The sequence below is a fragment of the Girardinichthys multiradiatus genome, chromosome 5 (assembly GCF_021462225.1).
Source record: "Girardinichthys multiradiatus isolate DD_20200921_A chromosome 5, DD_fGirMul_XY1, whole genome shotgun sequence".
NCBI lineage: Eukaryota > Metazoa > Chordata > Actinopteri > Cyprinodontiformes > Goodeidae > Girardinichthys > Girardinichthys multiradiatus.
This window is the reverse complement of record NC_061798.1, coordinates 50,237,814-50,264,871: the sequence shown is the minus strand read 5'-3', so window position 1 is coordinate 50,264,871 and position 27,058 is coordinate 50,237,814. Positions and strand designations below refer to the sequence as shown.

The 27,058-nt window shown below is 39.8% G+C and overlaps 1 protein-coding gene across 1 annotated transcript in view; it reads right to left on the bottom strand.

The window, feature by feature from the left end:
* Positions 1-27,058, bottom strand: part of sorcs3 (sortilin related VPS10 domain containing receptor 3) — a 396,336-nt gene that overhangs the window by 11,600 nt on the left and 357,678 nt on the right. The window contains exons 20-22 of the mRNA XM_047365601.1: positions 18,885-19,018; positions 13,624-13,747; positions 13,062-13,174 (exon numbers count right to left, since the gene is read on the bottom strand). Coding sequence (XP_047221557.1) covers positions 13,062-13,174; positions 13,624-13,747; positions 18,885-19,018 — 371 coding nt within the window. The remainder of the gene's footprint in view (positions 1-13,061; positions 13,175-13,623; positions 13,748-18,884; positions 19,019-27,058) is intronic.

Below are 27,058 nucleotides of genomic sequence, written 5' to 3'. Positions count from 1 at the left end.
TATTTTTTGATATAAATCTAAGTCACATCTAAATATTGTCAGCTGGCATTAACAGTACAATTATTTGTACAGAACTGTAAAGAACAGACATCCCTCATGGGTTCATGCAGTCACACTATGAATACAGCGGGTAAATATGCACTGAACACATCATTTCTTTTTAATAAATGTATTTCTAAAGGTACTGGAGGTTTCTGGAAGCTGTCATCCACAACAAAGGCTTCTGTCCAAAATCTTAAATACATTTTAGAAAGTGTCTCCAATACTTTTTCCCTGTTTCATTCCATTTTAAAACACATAATTTATGTACAGTCACAAACTATTACCATTCACATCCAAAAGAGGGCGCACACACTGTATGAGATTGTAACACTCTTTGTTAAGTCCCATCATAAAACATGACTAAATTAAAGAATGATTGTAAAATGTAAAAGTTTTGGGGGATTGTTGGGTTTAGGGAATCGGGTAGAAAAAGAGGCACAGCTCACCACTGCATGTTGGTAACAGGTTATTCTTTGACTGTAACTGACCAACACTCAGAGATTCTAACTTTAAGGTAATTATCAAGGTAGTAAACTAGTTTGTATCACAATGAAAAAGGCAGCAACTTTGATATCTGGGAGAAAAAAATATCTGCAATGTCTTGTTCCAGTCCAGTGAACCAAATTGAACTGTTTTTATATGGAATCATAAAAACAAACATCTCCAATTCAAATCTGATGACAGTCAACTCAGTCTAATTAATTTCAGTCACAGCAGCCATATTCACTCCTAATCCAACAGAAGTTTCCAATTTGATCCGGCATAAAAATAATCCAATAGTCTATGTCAGAAACAATACTTATTGAAAAAGGAAGCTTTGGAGGGGATTCGTCCTGTTTTTGATTCCCTCTTTAAAGCTGGGGTAATTGTACCCTTGTTCACCTGTGAGAACACTGTTGTGAGAAAGCAGTGTTAGCGTCACGCGACATTGTTTGAAATAATCCACTGACAGTTTTTGTTCCACATTCTGTTTCCATCATCCTCCTGGAACAAAAGACGTTCCATCTATCAGCAGCAAGGTGGCTTAGGTATTCCTCAATATTATTGGACATGCCTGTTGGGACCCACAGCCATGGATTTCAGCATTAAACTCCGGTACATACTTTTCTGGAACTTTCAAAATAAATTGCATTTAACAGACTTTCAGCACAACTTCAGAAGGGGGAAGGGGGGGTAACAGAGGACTTCCCATGATGCCACTGCCCACATAAAACCCCCCATCCTCCCACAAGTCTTTCTCTCAAAGGTGGTTGACCATCAGGACAGGATCAGGCCAAGCGCGCTGAGGTCTTTTTGCTGTCACAAAAAGACATAAACTCTTCAAACTGGATCCAAGAGTGTCATAAGATCACGCGATCATATGCACAAGTTAAGTATGAGTGAAGCACTGTTTGTACCTGGTGATTTCATTCATAAAGAGGGGAAACTAAGGTAAAAGCATTGCTGAGTTTTGATCCGAGCCCTGCAGAAGCAAACGGTGTTCGAGAGAAACCCCTGCAAAGACGCGGTCTCCCAGTCTGGAAGGAAGACAGCAGAGACCACATCAAAGTGTTAACCCGTGTGGTCAGCGGACAGGACGGGCCGCCTAGCTACAGCTCCGGAGCTAACCCTTTTGTTCACAGAACAAACGCACTTTCAACCCCCCGCGAAGCTACCAAGGTTAGCTGAAAGCTAACCGCTTGTTGACTGTGGATGTTTCTTCAAACTTCGCCCCTTGGACAACATTTTCTCACCATGGTCAGAGGTTAGGTTTGGGCAGATTAACAATTAGGATGAAATGATCTGAACGTTTTCATTCTATGAAGTTTGGTTTTGTTTGTGTGAAACTAGGCTATCTTAGTGCTAGCAGGCCATCTGCAGCACACGTGCCCTGTTTGTATTCTGTGTTTGTGTTTTTAAGTTAAGTCAAACTTTACTTGAAGGGTGATTTTAAACACAGAAGATTGCTCATAACGCACCGTCCGCGCTTACGCATTTTAACCCTTTTATAACGGTATTTTTAAAGGTGTGTGTTTGATTCTGGTGCTAAATAATATTTACCCAGAAAGGTTTAGCCTTCAATCCAGTAAATAATAGTCCCTAAACATAATTTACTAGATTTGATAATTAAGTAAACACCATTAAGCCCCATTTTTCCAGAAAGATTTGGCTCGTTTCCAAAATACTCCCTTAATAATATTTCTTCAAATATTATTTCAATAAATAAAGGCAGCTAATTAGACACTGTTCAGAAATGGTCATCCAGAAGGTTGGTTTTATTCAGCAGATCATTCTTAAAACATTATCTTATTAAAATAATATTTTATTTGATCTTGCATTGTGAATGGTTGTCTAAACATTTGCTGATTATTGCCTAAGTTAGTTCCAAGACTAATTTAACTTCACTTCCAGATTCTTCAAGATAATCCTTGGTTCTCAAACATAAACATTGCATGGTAATGTTGTATCACTCTTTTGGTCACAATTTTCAGCCATCTTTAACCAACTTGTTTATATTGTACATAGCCCATTAGTCTTCGTTATTTTTTAATTCTGATTGGTAGTTTAGTTGGATTGTTTTAGCAAAGTAAAGAGTTTGTTGATTGAAATATGTCTGACTTTCAGTTGACTTATTTTTGTTAAAAAATTCTTGTATTTTAAGAAATTGTGTGAATTCATTCCATATATGTGCAGAGTTTATGCTGTTCAATAATGTCAGAGCTCGTCTCACACCTTTCTATTTTGTCCTAATACCATCGCCTTACTGGGCTGGTATTCACAGGACAACCCTTAACAGACCGTAATATTATTTGATAAAATATTAAAATATTAATATTAAATATGCAAACTCCATGCAGAAAGCCCCCAGGCCGGGAATCGCACCCAGGACCTTCTTACTGCAAGGCAACAGTGCTACCAACTGCGCCACCGTGCAGCCATGCATGGGTTCTCACCGGGTACTCCGGCTTCCTCCCACAGTCCAAAGACATGCCTGTTAGGTTAATTGGTAACTCTAAATTGCCCTTAGGTGTATGAATGAGTGTGTGCTTGGTTGTTTGTGTGTTGCCCTGCGATGGACTGGCAACCTGTCTAGGGTGTACCCCGCCTCTCGCCCATAGACTGCTGGAGATAGGCACCAGCTCCCCCGCGACCCACTATGGAATAAGCGGTAGAAAATGACTGACTGACTGACTAATATTAAATAATATTCTCAGATTAATAATCACAACATGTCTAACATAACAATTAAACGTTGTAACATTTTAAACCCAGCCACACTTCTGCCTACTGAGGAGGATGGTGAGAGTCATGACTGCGCAGCTGTCTTGAATGTTGTTTGTACCCCTCGTCCTGACTTGCAAGACACCCCTTTGTCTAACCCTTGTTTTGTATGTAGATGGGTCTTCTTCCCGTTCTGTTGTGGGTCTAAATCAATTAGGGTTTGCAGTGTGCTCTGATTCAGCTGTTTTGCGCTCAGGTCCTTTGCCGGCACACTACCCTGCTCAAACAGCTAAATTAATTACTCTAACTGAGGCTTACACGTTGGCAGAAGCAAAGACTGTGACTATATACACAGACTCAAGATATTCTTTAGGAGTGGTGCATGATTTTGGGGCATTGTGGAAACATCGCTCCTTTTTGAAATCAGATGGAAAACCTATTTTGAATGCTAGACAAGTGTCTGATCTTTTGGATGCTATTTTGTTACCCGCACATTTGGCTGTAGTTAAGTGTGCTGCGTACACAGGACAGCCTGATTCTGTTACTAGGGGTAATGCAGCAGCAAAGGCTTTGAGGCCTTTCCCCTCAGATGAAACTTTTCTTTCTCTAACTAATCCGCATGCTGTCACTGTTCCTGAAATGCGTTTGCTACTCCACAGGAAAAAGAAAAATGGCGAACAGCTGGCTGTATCTTTAACAGCAGTTCTGGCTAGCATTTCTCTGATGGTAGGCCATGCCTGCCTAAACATTTTTTTTCCCTGGTTTGCTAAATGGAGGCACGGATTGGATCATGTGTCCAAAGAGGGAATGCTGGATATGGTCAAAAAATATTGGTATAAAAATGGGTTTTCAGTGGTAGCTGAAAATTATTGTAAAAGATGTTTGATCTGTGCTTCTCACAACCCCTCCAGGGTTCCTGCACAATCACAAGCAGCACATCCGCCTCCACAGTTTCTATTTCAGCATTTGATGATGGATTTCATTTAGTTGACACCTGCTGAAAGGAAGATATATTATTTGATGGTCTTGGACATGTTTTCTAAATATGTTGAAGCGTTTCCAACAAAACAGGCAGACAGCAGTCGTGTTGCAAAATCTTTGTTGACAGAGATTCTTCCCCTGGAAGAAGGCTAGGCGAGTCATTTCCCGACATTAGCTTAAACAGAACTTTCAGTAAACCTGCTTAGTAAGATCTTTCAGGTTTAGGGAAGTCCGGACCCGTTAGATGGAGAGCTGGATTGAGCAATCCCTTTAGACATGGGGAAGTAGGAGGGAGGGGTTAGCTCATCGGACAACGAAACTACTTATGATTCAATCACCCCATTATTAGAGAGGAAGACAATCCTCAAATGGCAAAAGAGAGCTAGGATTCCATATTGGAAAGGGATTTTGGGTACACTTATTCCTAGTTATGGTGCTGCTAATGCAGCCCATATGATTAATGTGTTGTCAGTTGAGTTAGAAAATCTTACTGCTTTAACTGAGGATAGTTTCACCATTCTGACCAAGGAGCAGTAGGCTATAAGAATGATGAGTTTCAAAATAGAATAGCTTTGGATTACCTGTTAGCTGAGAAGGGTGGTGTTTGTCATTTAATTGGGGAACAATGTTGCACTTTTATTCCTGATGTGTCTAATAACATGACAAGTATCCATGATAAATTACAGGAGTTGCTTATGACTCAACGGAAAGAAAATATGGATTCCTCTTGGAATACTTGGTCCTGGTTCATTACTGGTGCTTGGACATCCTGGTTAATAAAGATTGGAGTAATTCTTATATTTTTCTTTTTGATTTTGATGTTTCTTTCATGTTGCATTATTCCAATGGTTAAAGGAATGGTAATGAGACTTATTAATATTTCCATGCTGAAAGTTGATATGGATGTAGACTTAATTTCTGTTTGTAATGACTATGGTGATTCTGCATTTGAGATAACAGACGGTATGGATGAGGATGGATTTTATATTGCTTAAGATTTCTTAATGATGTAATAACTCTAAACTCTTTGGGGAGTTAATACTGATGTTCAGCATCCTAGTGGTATATATAGAGATTTGGAGATTTATTTATTTATTTTGTTAAGCATTGTTATCCTTATTATTTTAGCTTTGTTTTGCTAGTCATTTGACAACGGTAGATCTTAGAGAAAGGCCATAAAATAACACATGTATTTGTTATATATTCTTTTCTTTTATTAGCTTTACTTTGATTATAATCTTGGGTGATGGTTTTGTAGAATTTTCTTTTAGTTATGTGATTATCTTGTAATCAGAAGAAAGGAATGTAATGAAAAAATATTTTAAAGTGCTTTGATCTTCTCTTCACCTCTCTCATTTGATTCTGTGTTTTATCAGTCAGAGGTGACCTTCCATCTACCTCTCTCCTCTGACCTCTGTGTTTTATTAGTGTTCTGTTATTTAGAGCAGATGGACTCTAAATTCAAATGCTGGACAGTTTTATGGTTAACACTTCCTGAAGTGTATATTTTAAGGGATGGTAGATGGGTGCCCTCATAAATGACTTTGTTACCTCTGACCCAGGGAGGGTCTAGGGGCCATGTTTTTAAAACTCTGAAGTTGAGATAACACCCTCATTTTTGGTATAAATACTGTTTGTGATTTCTGTTCGTTGCTCTGCTTTTCTAACTTGCTCAGTGACAGAGTCTTCAAATGCTGAATGCCTTTGAATAAACTTTGAAGACAAAGTCCGGTCTTTATCCTATTAATGTGTTGTCTTCTCTCCCACTTTTATAAGAAAATCCATAATAGTATAAACTAAGGTTGTTTGTCCAAAGAAAGCAGCAGATTGAATTAAATCTCAAAATAAAATACCATAAAGGATTAGATCCATCTGCAGAGATAAGAACCCTGATGGGATTTTAAACTATCAGATCATCAAATGCAGTCCAAATGTATTAAAAAACTGCTAAATAGCCCTTTACTTCTGCAGGTCTGCAGTTATTGACTCTAAAGAAATTTGGTGATCTGTGTGCATTATGTGCCTCTTCATCACTTGACCCTGCTCTGTGATTTTAGACTGCCCACCACTTTGTTGCTGAGTTACTGCCATTCCTATTTGCTTCCAATTTGTTAACAGTTGACTGGAATAACTAGCAGGTAGGAACTTTCAAATCTGGACTTTCTGCACAGGAAGAATCATGGCGCATTTATCTTTCGCATGTGTAAATATTGGAAGATCATTCTGGGATGTCCATATAACAACTTTCTGCTGCTTTTCATTGTATCATTGTAAATGGTTGTTTTTAACCTTCATTACTAAAGGGTTTCTTCTATATTTTCTCGCTACCCTGTGCAACACTTGGACAAGTTTGGGCCTGAAACAAATTTTCTAAAGAAAATTAAGTTCAGCATACCCTTTTATAGACACACTCCGGGAACCCTAAATGGTTTATTATATTTCCATAATGTACATGGACAAATGGATTCAGTGAGCATCACTAACACACTGAGAATCTGAGCTGCCTTATATTTAGGTTTTTCTTCTCCAGCAGTTTTTTTTTTTTTTTTAAAGAGAAATATTGGAACATTCACAGACTGTTGGCCATTGGCTCCATCTCATACATGCTGCTTTACAGAACATGAAAGAGAATTCTTAGTAATAATTTAAAGAGTTATTAATTGCATATGTGGTGCAACAATTACATTCAGATAAAATAAGACCTCTACATGTTTTAGACCAACACTTGCAATAATAAAGTTCTGGACTGAGCCTAAAGGCTGAGTATCAAACGTAAATGTTTTCGGTGTTGGTTTCCAGAGCAGCAATTCATGAAGCCCTTTGTCTTTAACACGTTTACAGAGTCAATGAGAGAGACAACTTGTGTGGCAATCATTCTTAATTTTACAGCCTGCCATGTTTTTATGTCGTCTCTGCGGCCTGGGAGGACAATAGGGCCCAAACAGCCAAAGCACATCAATTACCAAGCCCAGAAATCACTATTGGAGCACCAAAGTATTGGACAAATGATAGCCACGGGCATGTCTTGCAATGAGAAAAGAAGTTGTGAAGGGAGTGATAAAGTGAATCAATGACAAAAGAGGCAACGGCTCCTGAAAAAAATCAATGCCCTTGAACCATGTTTACAATCAGTCATTAGTTTAAACATATGGTGGGTTCATCTGGAGTGCTCCCTGTTTTGATGCTCTGCAAATTTTGTGCTAGATACAAAGATTGGAGGAGAACGAGATGCAGAGGTGGGATCCACATCGAGGACAAGGTTACTTACTGCAGGAAAAGCTTACTCAGTTTAAGTCCAATATTCATTAGGTTTTTACGAGGAAACACAATTTAAATAAGACGTAGTCCACATAATAGCAAATGTATTTGAGAACAAAATATAACTTATTCATTAAAATGTATTACAAATAAATTCGATATACAGTCTTCAAAGTTCCTAGATTCTCTTTAACTAAATGTTGACTGCTTTTCCTCTGAATAGCCTTTTAGCCTTTGCAAATTAGCAACAAACACAAATGTTATTTTATTTTATGTACAAAAGAAACAACAGATTATGCTTTGGGATCACCAATTTGGAGAACATGGAAGTTCGCACTTCGCTGTTGTCAGAAATGTGCATTAATTCTAAATCCAAACCACATATACCTTAAATCTATTTCAACTTTAACAGATGACCAATGACTTTAAAATCCTGACATGAATATTTTTTATTTATTTATCACCTAGCGTTTGCATACTTGTATGTAAGAATGTCAACAATAATCCAGCAGTATATCTGAGATACTTTAAACCGCAAAGCTATCTGCTTTGGTCGACCCTGCAGTTGGCTGCTTAACAAACTTCTTGGTTGTTTTGTCATCTAAAAAACAGCATTACCTTAATAAGATTGGTGGCGCTGTTTGAGTTTCCACACCATCAATATCTGTGTTGTCATCAACTTCAAATATTTCAGCTCAAATTCTCTGTCAAATCTCATTAAACCCCTTGGAATGCTACGATGAAAAATATACACATTTTGAGTTTTTAAAACCTTGTTGTATCTGTATACCAGTAACCAGCCCACGCCTTCTTCTAAGGATGTGGACCCATTGTAGACACTGTTAACATATGTATGGTGGCGGATTCTTCAAAAGATTCTTCAAGGAAAGTGGAAATGTGGAAGAGAGAAACCTAAAAAACTGCCTCCAGCAGTGCAACAGTATCACAAAGTCATATAAACAGGAAACAGGGGAAAATAATCCAGCAAAAACCTGACTCAGGACCTTAGAGATGCTCAAGAGAATTATGAAAGGAAGCCCATTCAATGCAGAGAAAGTCAGAGCTTCAAGATCCTCCAAACACAGATGTATTCAGGAACTGGACTACAACTGTTGTTAAACCACCAATTAACCAGAGAAAATATCCAAACTGTCTTATTAGGGACAAGAAGAAAAATTACTGAACTGCTTTCTCAGTGGTCAAGAGTCCTTTTCAAATTAAATGTAATGTTGTTTCTCATTTGGAAATCAAGCTCCCAGAGTCTGGAGGTAGAGTAGAGAAGGTTCTTTGAGGTCCAGTGTGAAGCTGCCACAGTCAGTGATGATTTGTGGTGGTGTCATGTCTTCTGCTGGTGTTGGTCAACTGTTGTTATCAGGTCCAATGCTAGAGCAGCTACAGGACATTTTAGAGCACTTCATGCCTCACCAAATAACAAGCTTTTATGGAGATGCGGATTTCCATTCCAAGCAGTACTCGGACCCAGCTCACACTTCCATAAGTACAAATACCTGCTTTAACAATCATAGTATCACTCTGCTGGATTGGTCTGACCTACAGGCCTGACCTAGATGTTTTGGAGAATCTATGGACTATGCAGATGAGCTGAAGGCCACTATTGAAGCAACCTGGGCTTTCAGAACAACTCAACAGAACCACTGGCTGATTACATCCATGCCCTAACCCTAATCCTTGGAAAAGGAGCCCCGACCAAGGACTGAATGCAGATACCGTACAGCACATCCACACCGTTTTAGGTAGGCTGACATTTCAGCGTTAGAAATATTTTTTATTTGTCTGATATAATATCCACACTTTCTGAAAAACTCAAATTTAGATTTTCATCAAAATAAAATAAAAATAATTGTTTTGAAACGTATCAATCAGTGTGTGAAGAATCTTTACAAAATGAGTTCATATTTAAGCTTCACTTTTTGTGTTGAATAACTGAAATAAATTCACTTTTCAATGAAACTCTTTTAATTGAGGTGGACTTGTACATTTGCTCATACATGTCTTAACTACTAAGATGAAAGAAGATCAGTTTTTGTATTGAACCATCATCAGCTGGATGGTTGTGTTCCTCAATGCCTTTAAGCCAGCAACAGTAAGAGGCTTCACTAGACTCATGGGCTGCATTAACCTTGGAGTGAAGATGTGGGGGAGTGCCAATACTGTGTGAGGCTGAGCTGTGAGAAATGTTGATGGAAATTGTGAGGGAGGCAGCTGCAGACAGGCAGAGTGAAATGAAAATCTTTATTACTTAAAATCTGATCAGGACCAGCAGAGGTACCGAAATGAGGCCAGGTGAAGAGTGCAAAGTCTTTACTTTAAAGACCTCAGTGGTGAAGTTAAGCTGAACAATATGTCCGTTAAATGGACCCTAACTTTAATTCTGGATTTTTAACTCTCTGGTTTCCATGTTTAAAAGATATTTACTGTGCCGTAGAGCTATCGGCTGTGGACAAGGGACTGAGGGAAGCTGGAGAGCTCAACCAGAACAAAACGGAGGAAAAATAAACCTTCCTGTCAACACTTGGACAATATGTTTGCCTGGATATGAACTTGATGTCAGCTACCCCATGTAAACACAGATCTGTGTAGATATAGAGGAGCTGATATCCAACTGTGACAGGATATTGTCAGAGGATAAAAACAAACAAAAGCAACAATTCACTCACCAGCAAAACCTAATAAAACTTATTTCACCTGCTGTTTCTACTAATATTTCACTGCAACATGATATCTGAGGATATTTGTACTGTTGGATCTTCAAATGTGAATGAGAAAATTATAATAATAAAAATAATTAAATTTTATTTAAAATATACAAAATATTCAATAAATAAAAACATGTTTTTAATTCAAACCTGTCCAAAACCAAAACAGTCAGTTTCAGTATATTTGTTATCATTCCAGTCTGAAACACATTCCAAAAAAGTATTTTTTCACCACTTTGAATTTTGTAATCTCTTCCTATTCCTTTTGTTCTTGCATTACAGATACCAAGCCATGTAGAGTTTTGGAATCCCAGAATTCTTCAACATTGTGGGAAGAGTTAGGATTGCAGGAGGCCAGTCCAGTAGCCGTACACTCCTCTTTCTCTGCCATAGTCTTGGTAAAAATGCTTGTATGTTCCCGGAAAAGAACAGGGCCTGTACTCTCAAAAATTCTCAGAGTTCTCTTAGAGAGCTCCTAAAATTTTCTGGCAAGGAGTTTCAGCTTAGCTAGCTGCTGAGAGCAACTCTGAACGAGGAGATGACAGAAATTCATATTTTAGTGAGAAGGTGTGGTTGATAAATAAAACAAATGTGCTCCTAGTTATCAGTGGAGAGGAATCACAGATCACAGAATTTAGACTGGATTCAAAAATGTTCAAATCATAATGATAAACTTAGCAAACTTAGCATTTTAACGTAATCTCTTTCTTGTATAAAGAGGTTTGATTTGGTAAAATGAGCAAAACAAAATGGAGAAAAAAAGGTGGTGAAAAGCCTGCTGCTGGCACAGGTGGTGGAGCAGAAAGGAGTGTTGAAAGGTAGATTTGGTCCTGGGATCCCTGCACGATCGAGCCGTTTCCATCCTATTAATTCACTATTGTTCATCGTAGGAGAATATCTCTCCTTTCTCTTGGTCTTTCCACAATCTTCTCTGCTTCAGACACTCTTAGGCTCAAGTCCTCCTCACTATTCTTACAATCTGCCCACATTAGGACCTCTCTTAAGGCCAAAGATGCTTCGTGAATAACTTTTATCTTACCAAGGAGGGAAAATTCTAAGAAAAGTGTTAGAATTGGAGAAATTCTATGTTTTTCTTTGAATGACATCACTAGGAGCTACTTTTTGTCTCAGGATTCTTTCTAAATATGGGCCCAGGTCTTCAAGGCAGAATATGTTGCTTTTAAATCTAAGCTGGAGTTTTCTACATAAATTCTTCCCTTACAGTAGTGGAACTGATCTTTACCAAAGGCACTGATACAACCCTGTACTATCACAGAGCATGGCCGCAGGGGCTAGTTGCTGACAAAATGATAGACTCTTTTTCCTCTTTGGTCTGTTTCCTTCAGGAAAGATCTGGAGTTTTGATCCAGCAGTCCACAACATCCTGGATGCCTATCAGCACGGACAAAATGGAAACTGCTTTTGGACCAGGTTACCAAAAGCTTCTTATATGAACAGTGATGTTTGTGAATGAAAATCTTCTTAGCACCTCGTTTAAGATAGGTTTCCACTAAATCCTAGTTACAGCCACTGTTTGACATGACTTCTTTAAATAAAATCATCAGTGCAGATGATTTCGAATGCAGGAGTGGAAGATAATTTCAAAGAAGGACAAAAAGGATGTGGAGTGGTTTTTTGCTGCAGGAGGGACTGGTGCACTTCACAAAATGGATTACATCATCAGGAAATAACATTTCCTGAAAATATGGAATCAACATCTTCAGACACCAGCCAGGAAGTTGAAGCTCTGGGACATATGGGTCTTCCAAATGGTCAATGACCCTAAGCATGACACAAGTTTAGGTACACAGTGGCTCAAGCATAATAAATACATAATTCTATATTGACCATCAGAGAGTCCTGGACTAAATCCCATAGAATATCTGTTTGCAAAGCTGAAAGTTGTGTGTGGGAAAGGTGTCCTCGAAACCTGACCCCGTTTCACAGCGTCTGTCAGGTGGAGTGGGCCAAAGTTCAAGCTATGGTTAGAAGACCGAGGAAAGAAACCCAGAAAGTTCAACCCAAGTCATGCAATTAAGGATGACATTGCAGAAAGCAAAAAAAAAGTATAATAATCTCCTAAAAACAAATGTTTGTAATCCTAACTGACCTAAAACAGGAAAAGTTAAATCAGATTTAATGTGAGACTGAGAAAAGATATGAGTATGTTTTATTTGGGTATGTTTTATGTCTGCCTTAATATCCCCCACCAGCTGCCACCATATTTACTGCAGGATTTGCAAATCATTGAGAGGTTCAGTTTGTTTGAAAGTATGTGTGCAATTTTTGGGGTTATCTGGGTTGTGAGATCTCCTGCTACCATTATAAAATATTTCTCCGGAAGCCCACACCTTCAGCTATAATGCTCAATCTCCTGCTAAGATGGTTTCAACCACTGCCATCAAAAACATCCAGCTATTCATGAACTGTGAATGGGGAGATGAGTAGCACTTGACAATGATAGGCCCCCTACCCACACACACACTTGCTCCCAGCCCTCCTACGATCGGGCACACACACACAATACTGTGTGACTGTGATGGGAATTGTTACTCTTCGGACTCCACCAATACCCCTGTGCACTTAGTTCTGTTATAATTTCATCCAAGACTTTGAAATTAAGGAACTGGAGTCATCATGAAGCCATCAAGGGAGAGAAGGAAAGCAGAGGCGTCTTCACACCTGTCAGATGATGAATCGCAGGGTGGCCCGAGGGTGTTCGCTCGTCGCATCGCCGAGTATTGGGCAGGAAATGGGTTCGGTAGATAATTGTAAAAGAGAAAGCTGAGACAGAAAGAAGGACGGATCGGAGAGACAGAAACAGACTGAGGGAAGACAGAAGCCAAAATGAAAATCACTGACTTGTAGCAGAGCCTTCTTAATTACTCTCCCCACATCCTGCCTCCACTCGGGTATGTCAGGGTTGAACTCGTCCAAGTTCGGGGAGAAAGATAAAAGCAGAGATTTGAAGAATTCTGCGGAGGAGAATTGGGGGAGAATTAGCCATTAATATACAGTGAACGAAGCCCATTATTCTCACAGAGCTGCACCAAATTTCATTCTGCTCAAGTTAAGTTTTTTAGGTAATGAACGCATGATGAAAAGAAGAAGCTTTCTCACATCCTCCGACTCCCTTTACTCAGTGATGGCTGAACGTCCTGATAATTAGAAAATATTCCAGCTTCAACACAACCTGTCTGTTTGTAATAAATCGCTGCACTTACAGATACTTGGTTCTATAGATATCAAATAAAAACATATGGTTTGGAGTTTCCAACTGTACTGTGATAGACTCCATTAATATGCAAGTTTTTTTTCATTTCAGAAACACTTTTGATTAAAATCAAAGTATGTAGATCAGACTACGAACATGTAAACCATATTCTATTGTTGTTCTTGGGTATTGTTAAGAACAGATACTAACCTTTGACTGCTATGGTCTTGGTGTCCTGCAGGATAGTGTTAGCTGCTGCTACTTGAACTGTGATGGTGTGCATTCCCTCACTCCTGAAGGTGTATGAGATACTTCCATCCAAAGTTATCACCGGCTGCAAGCACAAAATCAAAGTAAAGATAAAAAGTAATTCTCCTTTGAGTAAAAAAAAAAAACCTACAGTGCCTTCAAAAGTAGTTTAAAATATGTAATATTTTATACATAATACATTTTATATATATATATATATATATATATCTTTACATTTTTGTGGTGTACGTTTGTTTCAATCCTGTAAAGACAATAAAAACACAAAGATGCCGATTAGAGAAGTTAAATAGCAGATGTTTATTTATTTGGCACTCGGACCCCGGAAGGCATGAATTCTATAAAAATAGGTCTGCCAATTTCTACTGCTGTCAAGCGGTGTTCAGACTGCCTCTGCTGGACAGGCATGGTATGGCGTATTCGGCACTTCCTGTTTTCGCTGTTGCACTCGGTGGATTGTTTGGTGTGTGAAAGCTCTCTCGTTTGATCTGATTTCTCTCTACTGTGATATCCCTTACTTGTTCTAATACATAAGCATGTAAAAACACATACTTTCTGTTGCTGCATTTAACATTTGGGGACTCTCCATGTTTTACACGTTTTTTTCTAGTAGTGGTAAGGGGTCGCTAGCTTAGCGATAGCTTTAGCTCCACCATGGCTACCCGTTCTGCTGTTTCTCTCGCTGAGTCTCCTCCTCTCTCCTCCTCTCTGTCAGATGTTCAGTTACTCATCTGCCTCCTTTAGTGATAATGTTACGTGTAGTAAATGTAGAATTTTTGTAGCTTTGGAGGAGAGGGTGTCGGAATTGGAGGCCCGGCTCTGCGCCACCGAGGGTAGCTCCCCGTAGCAGTCCTTCAGCAGAGTCTCGCACAGCTGGGGCCTCAGGCCGGCTGGGTGACGGTACGTAGAAAGCATAGTCCTAGATCCCAGCCCACAGGTCACCACCAACCCGTCTGCGTTTCTAACAGATTTTCCCCTCTCAGCGACACACCCGCTGAGAAGCCAACTCTGGTAATTGGCAGCTCCATAGTCAGAAACATGGCACTAGAGACACCAGCGATCATAGTCAAATGTCTGCCAGGGGCCAGAACGGGCGACATTAAATCATACCCGAAACTGCTGGCTAAGGATAAGCATAAATACAGTAAGATTGTTATTCACGCTGGTGGTAATGACACACAGTTACATCAATCGGAGGTCATCAAAGTTAGTGTTGGTTCGGTGTGTAAGTTTGCCAAAACAATGTTGGACGTAATTTTCTCCCCTCCCTGATCTGACCAGTGACGACATGTTTAGCCCCATGCTGTCATTCAACCACTGGCTGTCTAGGTGGTGTCCAGAAAACGATGTGGGCTACAGTGATAATTGGCGAACATTTTGGGGAAAACCTGGTCTGATCCGGAGAGACGGCATCCATCCCACTTTGGATGGAGCAGCTCTTTTTTCTAGGAATCTGGCCGAATTTATTAGTTCTCCAAAACTCTGACAACCCAGGGTTCAGACCAGGAAGCAGGGTCGTAATTTAACACTCCTCTCTGCAGCATCTGTACTGCTACCCACCCATTACCCTATTAAGACAGTGTCTCGACCACGGCCAAAATTGAACAGAGTAAAAAACAATCTTAAAGGAGGAAATCATGAAAATCTCATAAAAATAAACAAAACTCAGGCTAAAAATAAAAATAAAATAATTAAACCTGATTTGTGTTTGGACTGTTTTGATCCTGTGGAGCTTCCTGAGTTATCAGAAATATTAGCTTCATCTAAACCTTCAACTTGTATGTTAGACCCAATCCCAACCAAATTATTTAAGGAAGTGTTCCCTCTGATCACCAGCCCCATTTTAGATATGATTAATCTATCTTTAGTAAACGGATCAGTACCACAGGCTTTAAAGGTAGCTGTAATTAAACCTTTACTTAAGAAACCTTCGCTTGAACAAGATGACTTGAAAAATTACAGACCTATATCCAATCTTCCATTATTATCTAAAATTCTTGAGAAAATAGTTGCTAATCAAATGTGTGAGCATTTATACAGCAATGACCTGTTTGAAGAGTTTCAGTCAGGTTTCAGAGCTCATCATAGCACTGAAACAGCTCTGCTGAAAGTCACTAATGATATTCTTATGGCCTCAGATAATGGACTTGTGTCTGTTCTGGTTCTGTTAGATCTCAGTGCTGCATTTGATACAGTCGACCATAATATTCTCTTAAAAAGGCTGGAATATGCTGTAGGGATCAGGGGAACAACGCTAGGCTGGTTAAAATCTTATCTGTCTGACATATTCCAGTTTGTTCATGTAAATGATAAATCATCTTTAAACTCCAGGGTTAATTGTGGAGTACCACAGGGTTCAGTACTTGGGCTAATTCTCTTTACTATATATATGCTTCCAATAGGTAAAATTATCAGGCAGCATAAAATAAATGTTCACTGTTATGCTGATGACACTCAGCTTTACTTATCCATAAATCCTGATGAACCCAAGCAGTCAGATAGACTACAAGCATGTCTTGAAGACATACAAACTTGGATGACTTTAAATTTTCTGCTTCTAAATTCAGACAAGACAGAAGTTGTCGTCTTTGGACCGGAGTCTTTAAAATAGAAACTGCTTAGTCAATCACTTAACCTGGATGCCATTAAATTGACCTCGGATACTAAAGTAAAAAACCTTGGTGTTATTTTCGACCAGGACATGTCATTTAAATCCTATATTAAACAGGTTTCTAGGATTTCCTTCTTTCATCTCCGGAACATTGCCAAAATTAGAATTATCCTGTCCAGGAGTGACGCTGAAAAACTAGTCCATGCATTTGTGACTACAAGGCTAGACTATTGTAATTCTTTACTATCAGGATGTCCACAAAATGCAGTTAAAAGCCTTCAGCTGATTCAAAATGCTGCAGCAAGAGGCTCTGCTGAAGGACTGCTGCAGCAAGAGTTTTGATGAAAATATTTATCCTACTTTAGCTTCCCTTCATTGGCTCCCAGTTAAATCCAGAATAGAATTTAAAATTCTCCTCCTTACATATAAAGGCCTTAATTATTTAGCTCCATCATACATCAGAGATCCAATTGTTCCATACGTTCCTAACACAGCTCTTTAGTTATCAGGCTCCTCTCCTGTGGAACCAGATCCAGGTTTTAGTCCGTGAGGCAGACACACTGTCTACTTTTAAGGCTAGGCTTAAAACTTTCTTTTTTGATAAAGCTTATAGTTATAGTGGCTTAGGTTATCCTGGGCTATCTTCATTGTTTTTTACCTCTGTCTTTTTCCCTCCCTGTTGGATGGAGTAAGGGGGAGTCAGGTTTACCCTAAACCGGCTCAGTTATGGTTTAGATGCAAACACACCCTCCATTTCTGCTACCTGTATGACCCCTTCTCTTTTCCAATGGTTATGGTCAATCTGACAGAGAGAGGTATCCCAATTGTTGTGGTTTTTAGTATAACAATGCCCATCATTGGGCTCTAGACGGACAAACTGTCTACTTTTAAGGCTAGGCTTAAAACTTTGCTTTTTGATAAAGCTTATAGTCAGAGTGGCTTAGGTTATCCTGAGCTATCTGTGTAGTTATGCAGCTATAGGCTTAGGATGCTGGAGGACATAATGATCACTTTCACCCTCTTTGCTACATTCTCACACTACTCTCCAATTTTGCATTATTTGCTGTTATTTCAGCTTTTAACTTTATGTTCTCTCTCTTTTCTCTTTCTAGAAGCTACATCTGGCCTGACTCTGTGTCTACCTGTGACACCTTTCTGGAGAGGGGCATCGTCCAAGCTTCTGCTGGCAACAACTTAATGCTCACCCTCTACCGATGATCCACATGGACCTGTCTTTCAGTGTTTAACCCTTTCTCTCTCCTAGACATGGCAATTGACTGAGCTTTTATTGTGACTAACTCTATGTGTTCTCTTTCAGACTAACCTCTAAAACTGGCTCAGAGTTGATCTGTTCTTTCTTTCTAGGTGAAATGACAAAAGGAGCTACATCCATTAACATTTACTTTACTTCCCATAGAACGTACTCCTGGATCAGTGCTTCTTTGTTCTCTTCGTGTCTCTGCTCTGTTCTCTCGAACCCCCAGTCGGTTGTGGCAGATGGCCGCTCATACTGAGCCTGGTTCTGGTTCAGCTGCAGGTTTCTTCCTGTTAAGAGGGAGTTTTTCCTCTCCACTGTTGCTACATGCATGCTAAGTATGACGGTTTGCTGCAAAGTCAACGCCAGTGACTGTCCACTTTCTCTACATGCTCGTCTGGGAGGAGGGAATCCTGCAAGCCACTGACTCGATGCAATCTGCTGGGTTTCCTTAGACAGAAAAACTTTTTATCCAATTTGAATAAATAACTCAATCTGACTTTACTGTTCAATGATTTGGATTAATTGGAATGTATGTACCTGACTTTTGTGAAGTGCCTTGAGACGACATGTGTTGTGAATTGGTGCTATATAAATATACTGAATTGAATTGAATTGAATTGAATGACATGAGCTTGAATGAATGATCTAGGATTAGAGATGTCTTCCCCGCCGGGATCCGATACTGGTGATGGAGTGGAAGCCCGATAATAAGGGAGTTGGAAGGAGCAAGGAAGCCAGATGGTGGCGATGGGATGGTGGAGGGTCGAAGCTCGGTGGGAGAGCAGGGAGATCCATGGTTGGAGGTCCTTAAAAGCGAAGTCTTGAAGAGTGATTGGCTGAGGAGGAATGTAGACTTGACGATGATTGGTTGGAGCAGAGACTCATGATGGAGACATCGTACGGAGCCGGTGGTGGAGGTGAGCCTTCCAGAACTAATATTCCCCCCCCACACCCGTTTAGTTTCAGATATTTTGCTGACTGATCCTGACATCATGCTGCTAATGTTATATATCCAAATCCGATTTTGAGATGTCCAGCATCACTGTCATTTGAAAATTAGAACATTTCTGTAATACCACTTCTAAACTTTATTGTAAGCCTGTGGGAGGACATTGAGCTTCGGTGAATTACAAAGTTGCCTCACAGCAGGAAGATCCACTCTTTCATCTCTGTTCAGGGCTTTCTGTGTGGAGTTTCTATGTTTTTCACACCCCTGTGAGGAGCTCTCTATGTTAACAACAATAAGCTTATTAAAGCCTAACAGGTGCTTCTCTAATGCAGCATATAACGAGACAAAAGCAAACTAGAAATGGCTTGTTGCCATAGAGGAGTTACCTCTGTGTTGTTACCATGCCACCAGAAGTAGGTGACAGTGCGTGATTGGCTGGGTAGAACCACAGCTGTGATGTTAACCTCCTTGTTTCTGATAACCACAAATGGAGCAAGAAGCTGGACGTGCTCCACTGGACCTGCAAAAAAAAAAAAAAAAAACAAAAACAAAGAATAAGTTAAACTCATCCACAACATGTAACAGGGCAAGACAGAGTGAATGTCTTAGTCAGACTCAGATCACTCAGAGTCAGGATCACAGATCCCAAAAGTAAGGGGCTGCAGAGGTTATTCCAGGAGACTAAACACTTCAAATCTTGGCACTTTGATTTGACAGGTAGCTGTTTCTGCTTTTCTTTCTCAGTCCAAAGATCTGCACCTCAGGTGAAACCATAAATAATCCAGAGGTGTGAATGCGACTGTGAGTCGATACGTGTTGACTCTGCAGTAAACTGTCAAATTGTCTGGGTTGTTCTTCGTCATCTTGTCAGCAGCATTCAGAGATATGATCTGCCCTGTGCCCTGATCCCGAGAATGGGATAAATAAGTCAGGGAAATTGTTGGATGCAAACATTTAACAATTATATCAACTTCCAGAGGAGATGCCTCATAGACAGAAGGGCACAAGGTGCTTTAACCTGAAGTGATAGATGGAACTTCCAACCTTTTAATAACACTTATAGGAAATGTAATGTGGGCTTCTCATTGAGAGTTAAAAGGATTTCTACATGATTTCAATTAGACAGGTGGCATTTTTTAGGTTATCAATTTAAAGAGAAAAAAGGCTGCACAGGGTTCTTACACATTTTCCATTTAGGAATTCTTAACTCAATTTACCAGAATTCCAAATTCAGTTTTTAAAGTATAAATACAAAAGTTCAACATACTTTTATGCAAGACATTGCCACAGTGGTCAGGCTTTAGGTATGGAACATGCACACTGAATGGATGGATGGATGGATGGATGGATGGATGTTAAATTTTATTCTGTGGCACAGGAAGTACAGAGTGTAAATATAACAACATTTTTAATCCACATTTCTATACTTCTCTGGATCTAAAATGTACTTTAATCAAATTCCAGACCTTGTAGTAACAAAGAAACTAAAAACTTAACAGTAATGAAACAATTACTTAATTTAATGCTTAGTTTTGCGCTGCTCAAGGTTAGAGTTTGTTGGAGTAGCTCTGTTACTTTGATTGTGATATATTCTTTTTAAGAACTCTAATTCCTCCTGTTGTGGATAAAAACTGATTTTTGCTCTCTGGTATTGGATTCTATGCTGCTATAAGAATTTTTGTTGCTAAATTTCTGCTTGTGCACATTTGTTATGATGCATAATAACCATAGAAACACAGTATTGTTTTTGTTTTTTTACAGCCAGGAGTAGCTGATTAACATCTCAAAATAATACTTCATCTACAACCACCAATGAGAAAGAAAGAAAAAAGAAAGAAAGAAAGAAAGAAAGAAAGAAATGTTGGACCATTTTGTTTGCTGAATGTTGGACCATAGGCACATTGCTGAATGCCACCAGGCACTTCTGGCATCATTTTGTATCCCAGGACAGTTCGCTACCACAAATCCCAGCAGGTACCGCGGCTGATAGGATGGGGGCGTCGTAGCTCTGATGCCACAGTCAATTTTATAACAGAGTATGAGACGGCCCACCATTGCTTTTCAGCTTGGAACTGAGATGCGGTTACCGGCATCTGAAGCGCATCATTCTGGAGAAGAAAATCCCACGTGGACTTTCATTCATTCTCCCCATTGGCCAACCAGAAAACTAAGCGAATTAAGCTTACAGGAATAAGAAGGCTTGTAAGTTTTCAACTTTACCGATCGACGACATGGATTTCACACGTATCCAAAAAACCGTGGAGGTTTCAAGGAGATGGAATCACCACCCTTGTTTTTGTTCCAGTCGACTGTTGACGGTCCGTGATACTACTTTTCTGCCAAGGAAGCCAGAAGAAACGGACCATTCCACTATAAGTTATCCACAGACGCGTGGAAACTCTTACCCCCTCCTTTCTCTGCCTCTCTGGTCAAAGGAAGACTTCAACAAGTAAAGTCCGTTCGTTCTTTTATGTCTTTATTAGGAAGAGCGTGGGCAGGATAGAGTAGGATGTTTTAATGTGTTCCAAATTGTATGTGCATTCAAAATTTTATTGAAACTTTGATTGCTTTTGATTTCTGAGGCCGCAGCGTCTCGCAAGTTGTGTTTTTACTGTGCAAACACCTGAGCGCAGGTGTGTTGCGGAACTGAACTGCTATAATAACCTTATGGTGAAAATCAACCATTTTCTTTGTCTTCAACTTCATGTTTTATTAGTTGCCGGCAAAAGTTTTACAACCCTTTGTGTGCTCGGACATCCCCAGTGGTGGGGGATGTTTTATTACTTACAGTAACTAAGCTACACTATGGGAGTGGCCTCCCCGAGCTTTGTTCAACCATATTCCTTTTGTATTTTGCCACAACTGCTGGTTTGATCTCATACACAATGTTTTATTTTGTTTAGTTAGATATTTTACCCTTTTGTGTAGAACATTGCATGTTTTGATTAGGTGAAGATTATTGAATCGGAAGAGCAAGTTGTATCAGGACTGTTGATTTAATTAATTCACATAGATAAAAAGAAGGCGTTTGTGTTTATTTTGTGCAAGAGTGATTTGTCAGTCAAAATAAGGTTAAAGTTCCCCATGTTTCGGCAGAAACGGTTGATTAAACAGTGACATCTAATAATAGTAATCAACTATTACTGAGAATTTAATAATTGTAATTATCAAGGGCTTTGAGCCACAATTACAACACCAGAGGACATCTCTGGTTTTGATTCATAAATGAGGATTTTTGGTTAAGAAATTAATTTTCTCAAATTATGATTTTTAATTATAATTCTTGATAAATATGAATTAATCAATAATCATAATCAAGAAAGAAAGATGTTCAAACCATCTCTTACATCAAATATGGTGGGCAATGTAAGATCCTTGAGAAACAAGTTGGATGAACTCCAAGCCCTTACAAGGACCCAGCCAGAGGATAGGGAATACAGTATTATGTGTTTCACTGATATGTGGCTGCAGGGTCATATCGCCTACTCCAGCATCTTTGTGAGGCTTTCTGACCATACAATCAGATAGAGATTTAAAGAGAAGCAGCAAATGCAAAGGAGATGGATTAGCAGTGTGTGTGTGTGAACACCAGTTTTGTCTCTGCAACCCATACATGTAACTGCTAGCAGTAGGTTTTTGTCCAATTTATTTACCCAGAGTGTTCACCAGTGATATTTTGTCAATGGCTTACATTCTACCATCTGCTGTTGCCAACACTTCATGTGATGTCATCAGCTCAGTTGTTTTTAAGCTTCAGACGCAAGACCTTTGTGGCAATATCTGGTGATTTTAATGATGCCTCACTCTCTGCTAAACTTCTAAAGTTCGTCAGCTGCTCTACCAGAGAAAACAAAATGATTTGTTTTATGCAAATGTCAAGGACCCATACATCTCTAAAACAAGACCTCATCTAGGCAAATCAGATCACAATCTTGCCTTTTTCTCTGCTTCGCATACAAACCCCTTGTTCAGAGGCAACTTGTAATAAAAGAGAACTGTTAGAAGATGGTCACAGGAAGCTTAAGAAATCCTGCAAAATTGCTTAGAGGCTAAAGACTAGGATGCACTGTGCCAGCCACATGGAGAGGACACCAGTGCCATGACTGAAAGTGTAACCGACTATATAAACATCTGTGGATAACACCATCCCCATCAAAACAGTGAGATTATTTCCATATAACAAACCCTGGATCACCAGTGACCTGAAGGACCCGTTTAACAAGAAAAAGAGCCTTCAGAGAAGGAGACAATGAATTTTTGTGGAGTATACAGAAGCAGAAGGTGTGCAAGATGATGTCAGGATCTGTGCTTTGTCTGTTTGTTTGGTGCCTTTACTGTGCTTAGCCCCTAGATGGCGTGGAACCTGGAGGAGAGATACAGGTGTTCTTCATTCCCTTGATTACCTACTGAGGAGTATATTAGGAGGAGGCTGCCAGCAACTCACTGCCAGAGTGTTGTCCCTTAGTGGATTACCAGAACCTGACCTTGCCTTGTCATGTGGAACTCTGCCTGGATGAACAACTTCTGGAAAGAAGCTATCCAGCTCCATGAGCAAAGACTCTAACCACTCGTTACTTCATTGGACCTCACCGGTTGGCATCCTCCTGAATTCTGTGCTCCTTGGATTACCACTCAAGAACCCTGTCCACCCTCCTCCTTCCACTGCGCCAACTTCTGAAAACCCTGGACCGTCTTATCATTCTGGCACACCATTATCCACAATCACCTACCTCATGGGTAAACAACTAATTGGTCTCTCTGCTCCTCCACCCTCTGGCGGATCATTCCATCATCCCAGTAAGGCTGAATTATTATTCTTTAGTTTTTGACCCTGAGTATTCCCTGCTTACCATCCTGTTTATTTTACAGTTGGTTTCCCGGTTCCAGCTTCCCTGACCATGTCACTACACTGTAAATAAACTCTTCACCGAAAAACATTGTCTCATGAATTGCTTTCTGCATGTGGGTCAAATCCGTTAAAACCAATATGACAGAAGAAATTGGAGAGCAATATCAGAGATGTGTGGGCAGGGATGAAGAAAATTCAATTCAGTTTTATTTATATAGCGCATATTCACAACACATGTTGTCTCAAGGCACTTCACAAACGTCAGGTACATACATTCCAATTAATCCTAACCATTGAACAGTGCAGTCAAAGTTAGTTATTTATTCAAATTGGATAAAACGTTTTTCTGTCTATGGAAACCCAGCAGATGGCATCCAGTCAGTGTATTGCAGCATTCACTCCTCCTGGATGAGCATGTAGAGACAGTGGACAGTCACTGGCATTGACTTTGCAGCAATCCCTCATACTGAGCATGCATGTAGCGACAGCGGAGAGGAAAAACTCCCTTTTAACAGGAAGAAACCTGCAGCAGCACCAGGCTCAGTGTGAGCGGCCATCTGCCACGACGGACTGGGGGTTTGAGAGAACAGAGCAGAGACACAAAGAGAACAGAGAAGCACTGATCCAGCAGCCCTTTCTATGGGAAGGATAATTAAATGTTAATGGATGTAGGTCCTTTAGTCGTTTCACCTAGAAAGACAGAACAGATAAACTCTGAGCCAGTTTTCAAGGTTAGAGTCTGAAAGAGAACAAATAGAGTTAGTCACAGTAAAAGCTCAGTCAACTGCCATGTCTAGGAGAGAGAAAGGGTTAAACACTGAAAGACAAGGCCATGTGGATCATCGGTAGAGGGTGAGCATTAAGTTGTTGCCAGCAGAAGCATGGACGATGCCTCTCTCCAGAAAGGTGTCACAGGTAGACACAGAGTCAGGCCAGGTGTAGCTTCTAGGAAGAGAAAAGAGAGAGAACATAAAGTTAAAAGCTGAAATAACAGCAAATAATGCAAAATTGGAGAGTAATGTGAGAATGTAGCTAAGAGGGTGAAAGTGGAAATTATGTCCTCCAGCAGCCTAAGCCTATAGCAGCATAACTACACAGATAGCTCAGGATAACCTAAGCCACTCTGACTATAAGCTTTATCAAAAAGGAAAGTTTTAAGCCTAGCCTTAAAAGTAGACAGTTTGTCCATCTAGAGCCCACTGATGGTCATTGTTATACTAAAAACCACAATGATTTGGATACCTCTCTCTGTCAGATTGACCATAACCATTGGAAAAGAGAGGGGGTCATACAGGTAGCAGAAATGGAGGGTGTGTTTGCACCTAAACAATAACTGAGCCGGTTTAGGGCAAACCTGACTCCCCCTTACTCCGTCCAACAGGGAGGGAAAATGACAGAGGTAAAAAACAATGAAGATAGCCCAGGATAACCTAAGCCACTCTAACTATAAGCTTTATCAAAAAGGAAAGTTTTAAGCCTAGCCTTAAAAGTAGACAGGGTGTCTGCCTCACGGACTAAAACTGGGAGCTGGTTCCACAGGAGAGGAGCCTGACGACTAAAGGATCTGCCTCCCATTGTACTTCTAGAGACTCTAGGAACCACCGGTAAACCTGCAGTCTGAGAATGAAGTGCTCTGTTAGGAACATATGGAACAATCAGATCTCTGATGTATGATGGAACTAGATCATTAAGGGCTTTATATGTGAGGAGGAGAATTTTAAATTCTAGAGCCAATGAAGGGAAGCTAAAGTAGGGGAAATATGATCTCTCTTTTTAATTTTCATAATAATTCTTGCTGCAGCATTTTGAATCAGCTGTAGGCTTTTAACTGTATTTTGTGGACAACCTGATAATAACGAATTACAATAGTCTATCCTTGAAGTAACAAATGCCTGGACTAGTTTTTCAGCGTGACTCCTGGACAGGATTATTCTAATTTTGGCAATGTTCCGGAGATGAAAGAAGGAAATCCTAGAAACCTGTTTAATATGGGATTTAAATGACATGTCCTGGTCGAAAATAACACCAAGGTTTTTTACTTTAGTATCCGAGGTCAATTTAATGGCATCCAGGTTAAGTGATTGACTAAGCAGTTTCTCTTTTAAAGACTCCGGTCCAAAGACGACAACTTCTGTCTTGTCTGAATTTAGAAGCAGAAAATTTAAAGTCATCCAAGTTTGTTTGTCTTCAAGACATGCTTGTAGTCTATCTAACTGGTTGGGCTCATCAGGATTTATGGATAAGTAAAGCTGAGTGTCATCAGCATAACAGTGAAAATTTATTCTATGCTGCCTGATAATTTTACCTATTGGAAGCATATATATATATATATATATATATATATATATATATATATATATATATATATATAATATCATTAGTGGCTTTCAGCAGAGCTGTTTCACTGCTATGATGAGCTCTGAAGCCTGACTGAAACTCTTCAAACAGGTCATTGCTGTGTAAATGCTCACACATTTGATTAGCAACTATTTGCTCAAGAATTTTAGATAAGAATGGAAGATTGGATATAGGTTTTTAATTTTTTAAGTCATCTCGATCAAGCAAAGGTTTCTTAAATAAAGGTTTAATTACAGCTACCTTAAAAGCCTATGGTACATATCCGTTTACTAAAGATAGATTAATCATATCTAAAATGAGGCTGGTTATCAGAGGGAACACTTCATTAAATAATTTGGTTGGGATTGGGTCTAACATACAGGTCCTTCTCAAAATATTAGCATATTGTGATAAAGTTCATTATTTTCCATAATGTCATGATGAAAATTTAACATTCATATATTTTAGATTCATTGCACACTAACTGAAATATTTCAAGTCTTTTATTGTCTTAATACGGATGATTTTGGCATACAGCTCATGAAAACCCAAAATTACTATCTCACAAAATTAGCATATCATTAAAAGGGTCTCTAAACGAGCTATGAACCTAATAATCTGAATCAACGAGTTAACTCTAAACACCTGCAAAAGATTCCTGAGGCCTTTAAAACTCCCATCCTGGTTCATCACTCAAAACCCGAATCATGGGTAAGACGGCCGACCTGACTGCTGTCCAGAAGGCCCTATTGACACCCTCAAGCAAGAGGGTAAGACACAGAAAGAAATTTCTGAACGAACAGGCTGTTCCCAGAGTGCTGTATCAAAGCACCTCAGTGGGAAGTCTGTGGGAAGGAAAAAGTGTGGCAGAAAACGCTGCACAACGAGAAGAGGTGACCGGACCCTGAGGAAGATTGTGGAGAAGGGCCGATTCCAGACCTTGGGGGACCTGCGGAAGCAGTGGACTGAGTCTGGAGTAGAAACATCCAAAGCCACTATGCACAGGCGTGTGCAGGAAATGGGCTACAGGTGCCGCATTCCCCAGGTCAATCCACTTTTGAACCAGAAACAGCGGCAGAAGCGCCTGACCTGGGCTACAGAGAAGCAGCACTGGACTGTTGCTCAGTCGTCCAAAGTACTTTTTTTGGATGAAAGCAAATTCTGCATGTCATTCGGAAATCAAGGTGCCAGAGTCTGGAGGAAGACTGGGGAGAAGGAAATGCCAAAATGCCAGAAGTCCAGTGTCAAGTACCCGCAGTCAGTGATGGTCTGGGGTGCCGTGTCAGCTGCTGGTGTTGGTCCACTGTGTTTTATCAAGGGCAGGGTCAATGCAGCTAGCTATCAGGAGATTTTGGAGCACTTCATGCTTCCATC